The sequence below is a fragment of the Ambystoma mexicanum genome, chromosome 2p (assembly GCF_040938575.1).
Source record: "Ambystoma mexicanum isolate Mex_15411 chromosome 2p, UKY_AmexF1_1, whole genome shotgun sequence".
NCBI classification, from domain to species: domain Eukaryota; kingdom Metazoa; phylum Chordata; class Amphibia; order Caudata; family Ambystomatidae; genus Ambystoma; species Ambystoma mexicanum.
The window spans coordinates 75,154,983-75,169,737 of record NC_090923.1 but is presented as its reverse complement, the minus strand read 5'-3'; the positions used below and the strand labels follow the sequence as shown (position 1 = coordinate 75,169,737).

Below are 14,755 nucleotides of genomic sequence, written 5' to 3'. Positions count from 1 at the left end.
CCCGCAAAGGGACCAGGGAGCCAATTACGGTACCGTAATTAGCACCTTCCCCATTCCCATTATGGCCTATGGGGCAAAAATGGGAATGGGGAAGGGCAATGGGGGAAGGGGGAATTACCGCCCCACCAACCTTGGAATAGGGCGGTAATTCCCCTTTCCACCAAGGTGGTGCCGGTATTTTACCGGCATGGACCAAGGTGCTAATAGCACCTTGGTCCACCGCCGTCCGTGTAATGAGGCCCATAGTCTCGCCGGACAGTCAGTGCACCAGAGATTCTAGTATAGCAGACTGACTGCGGCAGAACCAGCGTTCATTTCCTCCCCTATGGCTACCAATCTCCAAAGTTGCTGGGGCCGTCCAGGGTGCTGCCCCACGGGCAAATGAGTGACATATTTTGATATGCCCCGTTCTGTCATGTCATTTAGTCTTGAATATAGTTTCCACAAACGCTCACAACCATTTGAGAGGTTTCAATAGCACAAGCAGCTATCTTCAATTCTCAATTTGTGGTTTATGTGGCAAGGGCAATGCTTGCACTGAGGAATGACAAAAACCCACACGATATAAACAGTGTTCGTGATAACACGGTTCAAACTTTTTCTGTTATTTTGGGGTTTTCCACTGTTTGTGCTAATTAGAATTCCATCTGATTCGGCTTGATGTCTCTCAAATAAGTTATTTTCCCTGCACATGGACCGATTTGGGAATTTAGCATTGTATTGTTGGCGATTTGGTATTTGTTATTCCTTTTGCAATTACAATGCTATTAGTATGTTTACATGTATAACTAATTAGGTTCTTGTTTTTTTCCCTTTTTCCCTTTTTCTCCCTCCTTTTTTCCCCCCGTAATTCGTATGGTTGTTTCTGTTTTGTTTTCTCTCTTCTTCCATTACTATCTAAATTCTTTTTTCATGAAAACACGTGTTGGCAAAAATTGGGCAAAATAGCAACACAACTGTGATAACACAAACACAGACTGTATATTGGAGTTTTGTACACGTTTCATTAACTAAGCAGATGGCACAGTACATCTCCTTGGAACAAGTTTTGTTTTTGCATTTTACAATTACACGTTTTTTAAAATATGAGCCTTGAGAGCACCCGCACGTATTGGCCGCGGTACAAATCACCAATTAAGGAAATAACGTGAGACAGAAGCTGCTGATTTGCTACTTATATAGCGCTTTCGCCAAAGCGCTATACATAGAACATATCTACATACAATGATCACTCCACTAAAGTTGTTGCTCATTAATTGACATCGGAAGCATGAAAGGTTGAGATGGCCTTGCCAGGATTCCAACCTGTAGATCACACACAGATCACAGCAGCGAACGCTCAACCGACTGAGCTAGCTTAGCAGCGGAGGCTTGCATGCTTTTTCATGCCAGATGGGTCTCTTTGGCATGCCTTTAATTGTTCTTTATGTTTTAATGCAGTAAAGTAAGGGTCCCTGCAATAAATAGTTCACTGTTCACATTAGTTTAATTTGTTCAAAAGAAACACTTCACCCGAGTCGCAGCCAGAGCAAAATGTTGGCGGCAGGCCCACGTGGTCATTTGTGCTTCTGAAATACCCTTTGATGATTTTCGATTTTTGCATTTTCCCCGATGGAAATTCCTGCAGATTTGAGCCCTGATTCATGGTATATTTGCCCTGTTCAAAGTGAATTTGCAATGCTGAAAAGTGACTTTGCACTGCCGACACCAGACCTTGATTCATGGAATCGGGCCCTGTATGTCCTTGTCTGCTGCAATCCATCCAGATACGTTTGGCTTTGCATTTGGAGAAATAATATATTGCAATTGCTTTCCTTGGACTGCATTTCTTTGGAGGAGGGGCCTGTGAATGAATAATTGACCGGTAAAAAAATATTGGGGAAATGGAATTCCAAACCCCAAGAGTGCTGAAAAATGAGTTTCAATACAAAGGTTCAGGAAGCATTGTCCAAGCCTTATCAGGCCCTGGTGAAATGTATAAGAATTCTAATAAATAAATAAATAATCCAGACCATCCATCAAACTCTAGTAGAAAGCAATGGGTCGCTTCTTTAGTAACCAGCTGCCAATAGACTGTTTCTATGTTCACCTATGATTTTCACCTTAATGAATGTGGTGTGCCCCCCAGGGTCGGCCACTTGCACCAGTTTTGTTTCAGGGGTATGTACAACCCTTGGAAGTTCTCCCTTTTTCCTTCGGGTTTGATTTGTCACATATGCAGACGATAAGCAATTCCCCCAGTACCCAGGATAGCCTGCCTGCTGCTTGATTGGTCACACGTGGGAAAAGTGGTAGTTAGATGAAAGCCAATTGGATGAAAAAAGAATGCTGGAAAAACGGAGCTCCTACCAATGGAGAAGGACCATACCGATGGTTCCCCAGCTCTGGCAGAGGACCATACATGCATGTCTGTGCCTGCATAGGCTGTGTGCAATCTTGGCAAGGTATCCTTTATGCAGCTCTCCTCACCGTGTCAGATTAGGGCTGTGGGCGCTTACTTCTCTTAACATCTCAGCATCTTCTGGAAGACCTACACAATCTCGATAAGGATGCTGCCAGATTGGATCATGTGAACATTCACGATTAGGGATTATCTGAGTACTTCTAAACGTGCAGAATGGGGCTGCTTACTTTGTTGTAGGCACAGGAAGATGAGAGCCGGTCTCTTCCTATCTCCGAACTCTACATCGTATTGAATCAAAGGGGATGGGCTTAGTCCGTAGGACCCTTCGCTGATTTGAAAACAGCCTGGCTACTTTGGCACTTGTGCTTTGAGATCAGCAAATCTCCATATATGCTCAGAATGATTGTGAGTTAAGAGAATGGCGGCGGCTGGCTGGTCTTTCTATGTCCTGGCACACTGCGATGGTATGTTATGTCCCTTAAGTTACACTCCTGTCAGGATTTATTCAGTTTCAGAAACAAACTTAAATCCTGTTTATTCCCCATCTCCAACTAGGCTTTTTTTATATGCCCCAAACTGCCTAGAAACCTTTGTATTCTATTGTAGGGATATTTATAAAGCGCAGCAAAGACCAAAAGTGGCATTGAGGTGCTAGGTTGGGTGAGAGAAAGAGGGCGCTATCAAAAGCAAAGCTAGAACAAATACGTTTCTGAAGCCTTTCGGAAGAGAAGATATTCAGAAAGCGTGGGGGGCAGAACCGTAAAGGATCTTCCTCCCGCTCAGCACGACAGAATCCAGGAATGCACTACAAAGACTGGCCGATCAGAGTGGTCTGCTAGGAATGTAGGGCTACATTTTGGATCGTAAATATTTTGTCCCACCATCATGAATGGCCCAATGAACAAGACAGAGGATTTTAAACTTGACCCGGCACCTGATGGGGAGCCAGTGAAGTTGACAAAGTAGGTGCTCAGAATGAGTTAGTCTAGGGTCTCTTAGAGCAAGGCAGACCGCTGAATTTTGGAGAATTTGCAGCCATTGTAGTAGAGCCTATGGTTGACCCAAATAAATGCCATTGCAATAGTCCAAGGAACTCATAATAGATGTAGTCACAATTTTGGACCTATATTTGGGCTGCAGGAACGTAAAGACTTTTTTCAATGGTTTCAATTTGGCATAGCCTAATTGGCAAACTGCAGAAATGTGGGCTTCTCTGGAGCCTGTGGCCATTAGTTTGATCCCTAGACTCTTCATTGTCAGAGTAGGTTCAGGACATGGGCCGAGAGAGGTTGGCCAGTAATCACAGGTCCAGGGCTCTCCTGTGATATTTAAGCCAACTAAGAGTACCTTGGTTTTATCTCTGTAAAGTTTGAGACAATTACTGGCCATCCAATCCGCGACTGCAGTCAGACAGTCCTTCAATTTTTGAGGGGGGGGTCAGATGATGGTACATTAAGGCGAAAGAGAACCTGCGTGTCGTCAGCATATGAATAAAAGTGCACCCCATAACTAGCAATCAGATTTGCCAGAGCCTGTATGTATAAGTTAAACAGAAGGGGAGACAAAGCGGACCCCTGGGGGACTCTGCAGTTCCAAGCCATGGGCAACGAAGTAAAAGGTGGAAGGGAAACAGTTTGAACCCAGTCAGACAAGAAGGAGGAGAACCACTTCAGCAGGATGCCCGAGATTCCCACCTTCTGAAGACAATGAAGCAGGCTCTCATGGTCAACAGTGTCAAAGGCCGCAGTATCGTCCATGAGAGCAACCATCACAGATTCCGTACACATACAGGGATGGAAGCCGGACTGAAAAGGATGAATCAAGTGATTAGATTCCAGGAAAGTGGAAAACCGAGGGTCACAATAGATTCCAACAATTTCATGAGGACTGGAAGCAGCAAGATTGTCCGGTAGTTGCCCTTTGAGTGGACATCTTGTGATTTGGTTTAAAATACAATTAGAAATAAAAATCTTTTCTCAAAATAACACAAAGATAACAATATGGCAAGTAACAATATATCCATAGCAATTCATTTTATTTTTTAAAAGATACAAATATTTGGAAAGATTGATCTCAAACCTACTGTTGATGACTGGTTGCATGATTTATCAATTCTATCCAGCAGAGAGAAGGTGTCCTATCGGATTAAAAGGCAGCAAGACAAATACTCTGACATTTGGGACTCTTTTAAGGAACTGTATGTCTGACCCCACACACGCCCGCCTTTTCTTTTCTTTTTCTTATAGGGTAACTGATCTACTGCTGCTAGTATAAGTCTAATATGTTTCTATTTAGTTGCCTATTTTGTACGTGTCAGTGTTGTTGCGCAATGGGACTGGGAGGCTAGCTCAGGGGCAACGCGATCGTCTTGGAAGCAAGGCAAGGGGGAGCAACACAGGTTCGATCCCCTGGCTTGTGCTTAGAAACTTCTGGGTCTTAAGCCCGTTATAAATACCAAATTATGAATTGTTTGTATATGTTTTAAAATCCATAAACAGATTTAAATACTGGTGGGGGGGAGATTAAGGGGATTATTCCTAAATATCGCCAGAGTTTTGGTGCATAAGCCATCGCTTCAGTAGATAGTGACGTTGGTTCCTGTTATGTATGGGTTCTGCATTTGCTCTGGAGATGTTCAGCATTGCTAATATTCTGTGTATGTGATGTCACAAGGTTCCAGATTTGGAACTCCAGGAGAATGTTGTTGCTTGATATTCAGCAGTTGGTATTATGCTGCAGTGCTGGTTGGGGTCTCATGTATCTATCTTTTACATAGATAATAAACCACTGATCAAGCATACCTGGCGTGGTCATTGACTCAACATTGACAATGAGGATGGGATCAAGCAGTAAGGAGTACTCACGCGAGCCTTGACGTAGTACTGGTCCGAATACTGAGACCCCCAACCAGCACTGCATTCCTCGGTTTTGGAGAAGGAGGCCTTGGCATGTCATTGGGGCATTGAGAAGCTCAAAAATGTTGTATGGGGTCAAGAATTCACCCTGAGAACTGATCACAAACCTTTAAAGGTGATATTTGAAAGCAAGGGGCTTGATAAGGTCTCAAGGAAGGTTGCCTGCTGGGTAACTAGGCTACAATGTGTTAAATTCAACACTGACGTGGTACCGGGTAAAGACAATGTGCAGGCGGATTATGCATCGAGACTGAGAGTGGATGATGCTAATGAAGATGAAGAAGCTAAGTATGAGGAAGTAGGGAACCACGGAAGGGGCGATACAAAAGGAGCAATGGGCTGAGCGTTCGAGTCAGATGAAAGATGGAAACGAATAGTTGGTTTTGTCAAGGAGGGATGGCCGGAGAAGAGGCTGTTGTCCGGTGAAGAGAGATCACTGTGTGAAGGATGGATTGATATACCGCTGGGACAAGTTGGTTGTTCCAGGATTTTTGAGGGGTAGGTTGATAATTGCACATCAAGGTCATATTGGCGTTTACAAAAACCAAGAAAATTATAAAAGCTGACTATTGGTGGCCGGGTCTTGATCGCGAGATCGAAAGATTGGTTGGAGAGTGTAGTGACTGTATCAAATCTGGAAAGCCTTTGTCAGCTGTGGCTCAGCCGGTAAGAAAAGTGGGGGCACCAACAGGTGTCTGGCAAGATCTTGCCATAGATGTCTTGGGCCCTGTGGATATGGGTAAAGGGCGAGGAAGGTTTGTGATTGCTTTGATAGACATGTTTTCGAGATCGACAGAATTCAAGGTGATGAGGGATGTTACATGCCAAAGTGTTGTGGGATTTCTAAAGGATACATTTGAGAGAGAGGGACTGCCTAGGAGTGTGCTCACGGACAATGGTCCACAATTTACTGGGAAATTGTTTCAAGAGTATTTGTACAAGTGTAGGATGAAACACAAGAGAACTGCACTGTACTATCCACAGGGGAATGGCATGATTGAGAGTAAATCGATGCATAATGGAGGGAATCAGAGGGGCGAGTACATGTGGTAGTGAATGAACGAAAGGTTGCTGTTAAAGAAAGTCTGTTTGCTTTGTGAATGACACCGGGTGTTGAAACAGGTGCCAGTCCCTTTGAGCTGATGAGAGGACGGAAGGGAAACACACTGTTGTCATCTGCATGGTTGGGTAGGGCGAGAGAAACTGATAAAGTAGTGGATGAGGTGAGGATGCGGATGGAAGCACGAAAAGAAAAATGGGTTAAGAGAACCAATAAGAAGTCTCCCAGGAAGACAACGGTTGTTGAAGTGGGCGATATGATCAGAATAAGGAGAGCCATTGTTCCTAAGAAGGGTGATCCTCTGTATTCTGATCCTGTCCGAGTTACCCAAGTGCTCAAGGGAGCTGTAAGATTAGAACGTGGTCAAATATGGAACTTGTCAAGAGTTGCTAAAATAAGGAAGTAAGTGGGATTCTACGTTCAGGGTCTTGCTGTGTTCTAATGTATGCAGCCCATTATTATTAATATCTTCGTCAACTATTTTTTGTCGGTAATTGTTTCTGCTTTAGTTCATTTTTTATGTTAGTTTTTTATAGAGTAATTAAATGTTGACATTTTGGTTGTTTTTTTTTTTTTTAGATAAGGGAGGGGGGTGTGTTATGTATGGGTTCTGCATTTGCTATGGAGATGTTCAGCATTGCTAATATTCTGTGTATGTGATGTCACAAGGTTCCAGATTTAGAACTGCAGGAGAATGTTGTTGCTTGATATTCAGCAGTTGGTAGTATGCTGCAGTGCTGGTTGGGGGTCTAATGTATCTATCTTTTACATAGATAATAAACCACTGATCAAGCATACCTGGCGTGGTCATTGACTCAACATTTCCCACTCAGGATGCATTTCCAGACATTTGCAGACAGAATACTAGAAATGTCATGAATAGATTGTCCGAAGTGCATTTTCCTCAATGTTTCTAAATTAGAGCATTCTACAACTAGGTGCTATAGGGTCCTTTTCTTGGTGATCGGCAGGCAACATCTACGCCTCTGTCATGCCTCATCCAGTTTCTGTCCAGCCCCCGGTACTTCTAACGTGGGTAACAGGTTAGATCTCGTTCCCAAAAGCAAAGAGCTCTACTTTCTATTCAACAATCTAAGCAAGTAATCCGGACGTCGGTTTAATCGTTTATCACACACTTTACAAGTCGCTTAAACAAGGAAGTAGAATGGAGATTTGCAAACTGTTACACCTACCTTTCAGGAGACTGTGTTCGGCCCAAAATTGAGTCATGCAGGTAAAAGGACTTTAGTCGTATGTCATGACACTCTTTCTTAAATTGTACAAATTGAATTTGGACACTCTTACCAGTTTGACAATTTATCGAGTCTCAACACAAAGCGTCTGAAGCAGGCTCATCTGAATTAGCGAGGAAAGAAGCCGGTACACAAGAAGGAATCGTTATAAATGGTGTAGCCTACGAGGTTTTGGGGGGTGGGGGCTATAGCCCCGGATATTTTGGCTTTAGCCCCGATAGAAGCTCAGAGGCTACGACCAAAAGGCTAGCTAGCCCCGAGTCCCGACAGTCCCGACATTAGCGTAGCCCTGGATCTTTTCCTGACCTAGCAACACCCCTGCCTGGAGAGATGAGTTCAGCTGCTCTGTGACTTCACAGAGACACTCCCTACTACCAGGTGGAGACGTGAATGAAGAAGGGACGCAGTGATGATATTAACGGAAGAGCAGAAAGCCCAGAGAAGCCCGAACCACCACAACGACCACATTTTAGTAGGAAATACAACATGTGGAAGTAGACGCGGAAGCAACACACCTTACGAAAAAAGGGAACCAAGGAGCTAGGTGGGTTGCAGACGAACACACAATAGGCAAGAACACTGGGTGCTTCAAACAGCACCCCTAGTGGTAGGGCACATTAAAACTAGACGAAATGAATTTAGAACTCAAAGAAATGAAGTTGAAAAGACACTAGCACAACATTCTCACGATGCAGCAGACAAGCCTGGGACACGATAGAGGATTTTGAAAATGCAAGCACCAATGTAACCTCATGGTCTTTGGTTTGCAAGAGGCGGTGGAATGTTCAGCTTGATGAAATCAATGCATTAATCAAACTCGAGGAATGGGGTTGTGATATGGTAAAAATAAGAGTTTAGGATAATAGGAAAGGAGGGGGACAGTAAAGGCTTCAATTCTACAATGCAAAGGAGAACTTGTATCCTCACGGAAGGAGGGAGGACTGATGCGTGTTGCTCACACGGGTGATGATACGACTGGACGGTGGTGGTGAGCCAATGGATCGAAATGGAAAAAATACGGCTTGCCTTGTAAATAATGATTCAAAGAAGCAAAGCTGTGGAGGTGCATATATCACACTACATGTCAGTGGGTAACTGATCCTGCATGGTTTTTGGACTAGGCCACAGATGCAGGCACAGATGGGCTAATGTAGGCCCGGAAGTGCAACTTATTGGTCTGAACAAACAAAAGGTGCCTCCTGAGGGCTTCAAACTCATAAGACTACGTACTACTCGGCAGCTACAGGCAAAAAAGCGATTAACGCCCAGCTACAGGGCCAGGTGCTAAGAGAATCACACATTTGGCCAAGAAAAGTCCCTAAAATGCCTTTACAGGGCAGCTGTGCAATAGGGATTTTCTGGCAGGCGGGCGTAATCCCTCATCTTCTTCACTGGCAAGGGGTGGGCAACGCATAGGAAGGAGGGGAAGGATGTCTCCATGGGAGAGCCAGAGTGGGCGGTGAGGAGAAGTGCTGAAAGAAGAGGAGGGCGGCTCAGGTAACGGGGAGCAAGGTGAGGGCAGTGATGGTGTAGCAGTGATAGTGTCTGCTGGTGGCCTATGGAATCCTGAAGGCCACCAGAATCCATGACGACCTGGATCTTTATTTAGATAGGAAACGCAATGAAAAATAAGAGGAAAGTATATTGAAGAGCAGAAGGTTTAGACAACACATTTTGTTTATTAGTGTCTGTAACGTATTACAATGACCATTAATAAAGGAAATGATGGCCCGTTCCAATTCTACTCACTCTCAGGGCATAGTCTACTTTCCAAAAATTATAATATGGCGTTAAGCACACGTTCCAAGGGCTGGAGCATGTGGTCACGGTCCGGGCCCTGAGTTAAAGGCCCGAGCGAAGCATACCCAGCGGGGTGCTAATGAGTCTTGAAAAGAGCAAAACACACACAATCAGGGAGGGGATATCGATATACTGCTTGAAATGTTGTGTTCTAATTGTATGCTGATCTCATACTTAAAATGCAGTATTTTATCGTGAGCTTGTAACATTATACCAGTACGTCTGGCATCCTATTTTAATTAACCAGCCTCTATGCGCGGGACCGGGATTCAAACCTGTTTTGCACTGCTTTGTCTTGTTCTTAAAACGACCACGTTGCACCTGAGCTACCCTGCCTGTGCATATTGTTATGTTTATGTTTCTTACGCGCTGCAGCCTGCAAGCATCAGGGCACGGAGAAGACAGAACAAAATAAATGGATGAGAAGAAATACTGCATAGTATTTTAAGACAATAAGAATGTTTGTAGTGCCTTTTTAAAAGCACTAAGACTTTCTTTACGCGCAGGTCAACTGGCAATTTGTTCCAAGCTATAGCAGCCCCCACTGGATAGGACCATTCTTTCCCTTTAGCTCGCTTAAATCTGGGGCATAACAATTTCTTAGAATCTCTGGATCTCGTGATCCTAGCAGAATTCTAGACATTCATTTGTGTTTTTAAGTAAGCAGGAACTTTACCAAACAAACATTGTCAGAGTGTTGATGTTGTACTGTATCCTGTCTTCCAGCGGAAGCAAGTGCAGTTTCCTTCTGAAAGATGACATATACACACATTTAGGAACCTTATTCACAACTCTGACAGCGTAATTTTGTAAGATCTGCTACTTTTTTTTAGACAGCATTTACTTGCCCCACCAAGCAAGGCCTTTCAATAATCTAATCGTGGCAGAATTAGGGCTCTGACCAATGTGATGCAATTTAAGATCAATATGCAACTTGTAGTCCCAGGTGCGAGTCCTGGCTGGACCGACTGAGCGGTAGTAGGTCTATTACTCGAATTAGGATTGGCCGAACTATTTTAGTTTGAATTTCTTTTTTTTTAAACACTTTATTTAACATTTTGAACAACAAATTATAATACAATATCTTCATATCCCAACGTCAATGTGTCCAAATTGCAAATTAATACATACAAATTAGCATGTCCAAAAGAACCACAACACATAATCAAAAAGACAAAACAACAGAAAAACACACAACCAAACCATCTCTCACCACCCCCCACTCAAGAGATAGACCATCAAGTATTGTAACCGTACATTCAACCATATAGATCATTAAAAGGTCCCCAAATCCTAGAATAACGTCCCTCCCTTCCTTGACCAAATAGCATATCTTTATCATATATGGACAAGATTTACAAGTCTAAAAGCCACTCCTGTACACCAGGTTTCTTTCTAGATTTCCAAACTCGCAAGATCTGCTTCATTGCCAAAACCAAAACTCTATTAATCCAATCTGCACTACTCCTAGCCCTGACTCCTCTGCCCCTGTTGGACAATAAAATGGTCGAAAGGAAAATGCGAGGGAGTTTCTCTTCCAACACAAGATCTAACCTGTCCAATACACCCAACCAAAAATCAGATACTCTCGAGCACATCCATAAGATCTGCATCAAAGACTCCCCGCCACATCCACAACCCCAACACGAATCAGAGTCCGAAAGTCCTAACCTAGCCATCTTGGACGGCGTCCAATATAATATGTAGAGGATCCTCTGTCTGATGTATCGCAGCTGTAAATCCATCTTTGCCTGCACTCCCACCTGAAGTAAATAGGTCCACTCTTGAACTGGAATATTTACACCAAGATCATCAATCCAGGTCAGACGAAGTTTATCCCAAGCCCCCACATCTGTTTCATCCATAGGCATTAATCCCATATATGTGGAAACTACATACGGGGTAGAACGGAGAAGTTCACACAATGAAGGTCTCTCAGCCATGTCCCCATCCAACATTCCTATTCGTTCAAAGCATCATAGCGACTTTTCTCCCTATTCCAAAAGATGTCTTCAACTGGTCAAAAGGGATCATGTGACCGTTTAGCCACACATCACGAATACGAAGGATACCTCGATTAATCCAACTCTTCCAGCATAAGGATCTATTCGCAAACTGCAAACATGCATTATACCATAAAGAAGCACCCAAGCACTCCCGTCCCCAATCTCCACAAAGCGTAACAATGCCTCCCTAGTGGCGCATATTGTAGGTAGCTTCTTTACCGAAGGCGGAACTTTCAACATAGAATATATATCCCTAAGGGCAAAAGGGGAAAATTGGGCACTCTCAATAATGTACCAATTGGGGACATAATCACGATTGTCAGAGAAGTACGAGGTCAATTTCTTCAAGAGAAAACCCACACAATAACTTTTCAAGATCGGGTATCCAAAACCCCCATCCTTCACCGGACTTGTTAAAATATATTTAGGAACTCTAGGCCTTTTACCATCCCCCAAAGAAAACCTTGGAATGCTTTATCGACAGGGGCAAGAACTTTTTTCGTGAAATGTAGGGGAATGGACTGTATAATATAGAGTACTTTTGGTAAAAGCCCCATTTTAATGGCATTGATCTTGGTCCATATCCCCATCTTCAACTGGCCCCACTTCAATATTCGCGCCACATTAAAAGCAGTCATTCTCTTCATGTCTCGGACCAAGTAAACACCCAAATATTTCATTGCCCCTGTCTCCCAATGGCAGTTCCAAGAGCCCAAAACCCCGCGTGGGATACTAACATCCAAAGGGAAGGCTACTGTTTTCCCCCAATTTATTTTGTGGGCCGACAATCGACTCACTTCATCAAACATCTGCTTAAGTTTCCTACATCCCTCTGCGGGTTGGACAAAATAATGGTCATATCAATGCCAGATTAAATAGGTATGGAGACAATGGGCAACCCTGCCTAGTCCCCCTAGACAACAAGAATGAAGAGGACATAACCCCATTAACCCATACCTTCGCACTAATATCAGAAGTCAATGCTTTTATAGTATTAATGAACGTGTCACCAAACCCCATCCTTTTAAGAGTGTGATAAAGAAAAGACCAATTGATATTTTGGGCAAAAAAGCTAGATGGTAACTGGCCACTAGACAATATTGGTGGAGATCAGATGTAGTGGGAAGGGGGGTGTTAATTCACCTTCTGTTTTCTATTTAAAAATAAATGTGAACTAAAATAGTTTGGCCAACAATAAGATCATTAGACAGACAAGCAATTGAGTATTTAACCCTTCAGAGTTTGAAACATTGAGTGCCTCAGGTGAGGTATAATAATATCATCTGTTGTACAGCACCTGGTCAGAGGAGCTACAGAAGGTGGCATTATTATTATTTGCACTTTATGACACAAGTGTGCAAGTTCAAAGGAAGGGGGGAGGTATTTGCTTTTGATGTTGGGGAGAGAGTGATTTGCCCTCACTTATCACTTTCTGTATAACATTGATAACCAAATTGTAAAGCCTTGGGAAAGGTTTGTTAGTTTTATGTTGTCGATATCTGTCTGTCAGCGGCACTATGTCTGCCTGCCTGTGCGCAGCACTATACAAATTAATAAAGTAAAGTAAATGGGCATGACTTTTCGCTAAAAAAGATAGGTTTGATTCAGTGACATATTTCAGTGAAGTTAGACATTTTTGGAAACAGCGGTGGGAAAAACAAGGAATTAATTTATACTGCTGCCAAAATTAGCTATACAAATGATTTTTTATTAAAATAGGTGGAAAAACGATTCATCATTATTACAGAGTTGCTGCAAAGAACTGAACACATACTTCACTGAGGTCCAGCAGAATAGCAGACTATGCAATGTGGTTATGAGGGACATCTAGAGACATAGATAAATAATTAATTAAAGGGCACGCAGCACACGTGATGCCTTTTTGGTCCATGAATTTAGACATGTACATGTTTGTATTAATGTAACTTGCTGTATGTGTAGAATTAAAAATGCAGATGAAAAAACTGTTCACTTATGACATCCATTTTTTGTGTGTGTTCGTCTACGTACCTCCGCCTGGTATCGGATCATGATGTCGTATTCCATAGAGTAGGGGATATTGTTGATATGGAATAATAACCCGGCTCCATCCTTGACCCGGGCAAAACCAATACCCGTCCACGTGACCCTCTGCCCCACCTCTTGCTCCTTGCGGATAATCTCAACATCTGGCTGCAAACAGGAACATAGGGAACAATGAAAACAAAAGAACTATCATTAATTTTGTGGGTAACATAATTGGAGAAAAATAACGATGTAAGAAATAACTTCATATTGAAAAATTGATGGTAAAAATAACTTTCGTTCACAACTATATTTAGAATGTTACAAAAACATGAATAAAGTAAAGCGAGGGATTTTTTCTAATGTATTCAATTGTTTTTTTAACAGTTTGTGCTAAAGTCGGGGAGTTATAAAGGAGGGATGGTATTGGAGCAGAAAAGAAAAGAAAGGGTTGAAAAAAGAGGAGCAGTGTACATTCAACAGACAAGTGTTTGACAAGAGGGAGGGGTAGACTCCAGAATAAAGTCAGGAGAAACAATGAAAGGTGGAGGTCTTTATTAAGAAAAGAAAAACACAAAATGATGTATTGCAATAAATGCTTTCAAATGTTTTTTTAACAAAAGTAGTTGAAAGATACTGGCATTTTGTTTTTATAAGGTATTTTTTTTAAATCCCTTTTCCCAACATTTTTTAACTGTTGAATCCGAGAAACAGGTTAGCATTTGTTGAGAGGAGAGTGTAACAATTTCTGAGTGAAATGATTAGTGGTCAAGGGTCCTGGAGATTTGTGGCATTGGACCATGTCTGCAGTCGGCAATGACTGGCTGGTAGTTTTTAAATGCCACTGCTGGCAATTGGGCTTTGCTGCACCTGGGGCATGTCTGCAGAGCAGCAAAAGAGAAGTATACAAAAGCATCAGACCCTTTTCTTTGGCCGCCTCGTGTCAAGGCTGTGGTCCCTCCTCTGCACCCACACAACGTCTTTACATTTATGAGCACTTCATTATTTGTGTTTACTAATAAGGTGTGCACATACACATCTCGCTCTATAGAATGTCTGCAGAGTAACATGAAGCAAGGGCAGCACACAGCCACTTGGAATCTGAAATCTTACTCTGGATGAGTGACTAAACCTTCCAGCATTCCCCTCCACTCAGTGCCCTATTCTGGGCATATCACTCTTCTCCATCGTCCCCCAACCCATCCAACCACAGTACCATGAAGGATCTTGCTCTGATGCAGGTGATCCGTATTACTAATCAAACAATCAAACAATAATGAAAGACTTGGAAAGACTCCATTGAGTAGGGTCAA

General features: G+C 42.8%; 1 protein-coding gene across 3 annotated transcripts in view; it reads right to left on the bottom strand.

The window, feature by feature from the left end:
- LOC138566223 (laminin subunit beta-1-like) overlaps positions 1 to 14,755 on the bottom strand; it is an 882,924-nt gene that overhangs the window by 252,970 nt on the left and 615,199 nt on the right. For all 3 annotated transcript variants that reach the window (XM_069643284.1, XM_069643285.1, XM_069643283.1), the window contains exon 16: positions 13,449 to 13,610. In XM_069643284.1, coding sequence (XP_069499385.1) covers positions 13,449 to 13,610 — 162 coding nt within the window. The remainder of the gene's footprint in view (positions 1 to 13,448; positions 13,611 to 14,755) is intronic.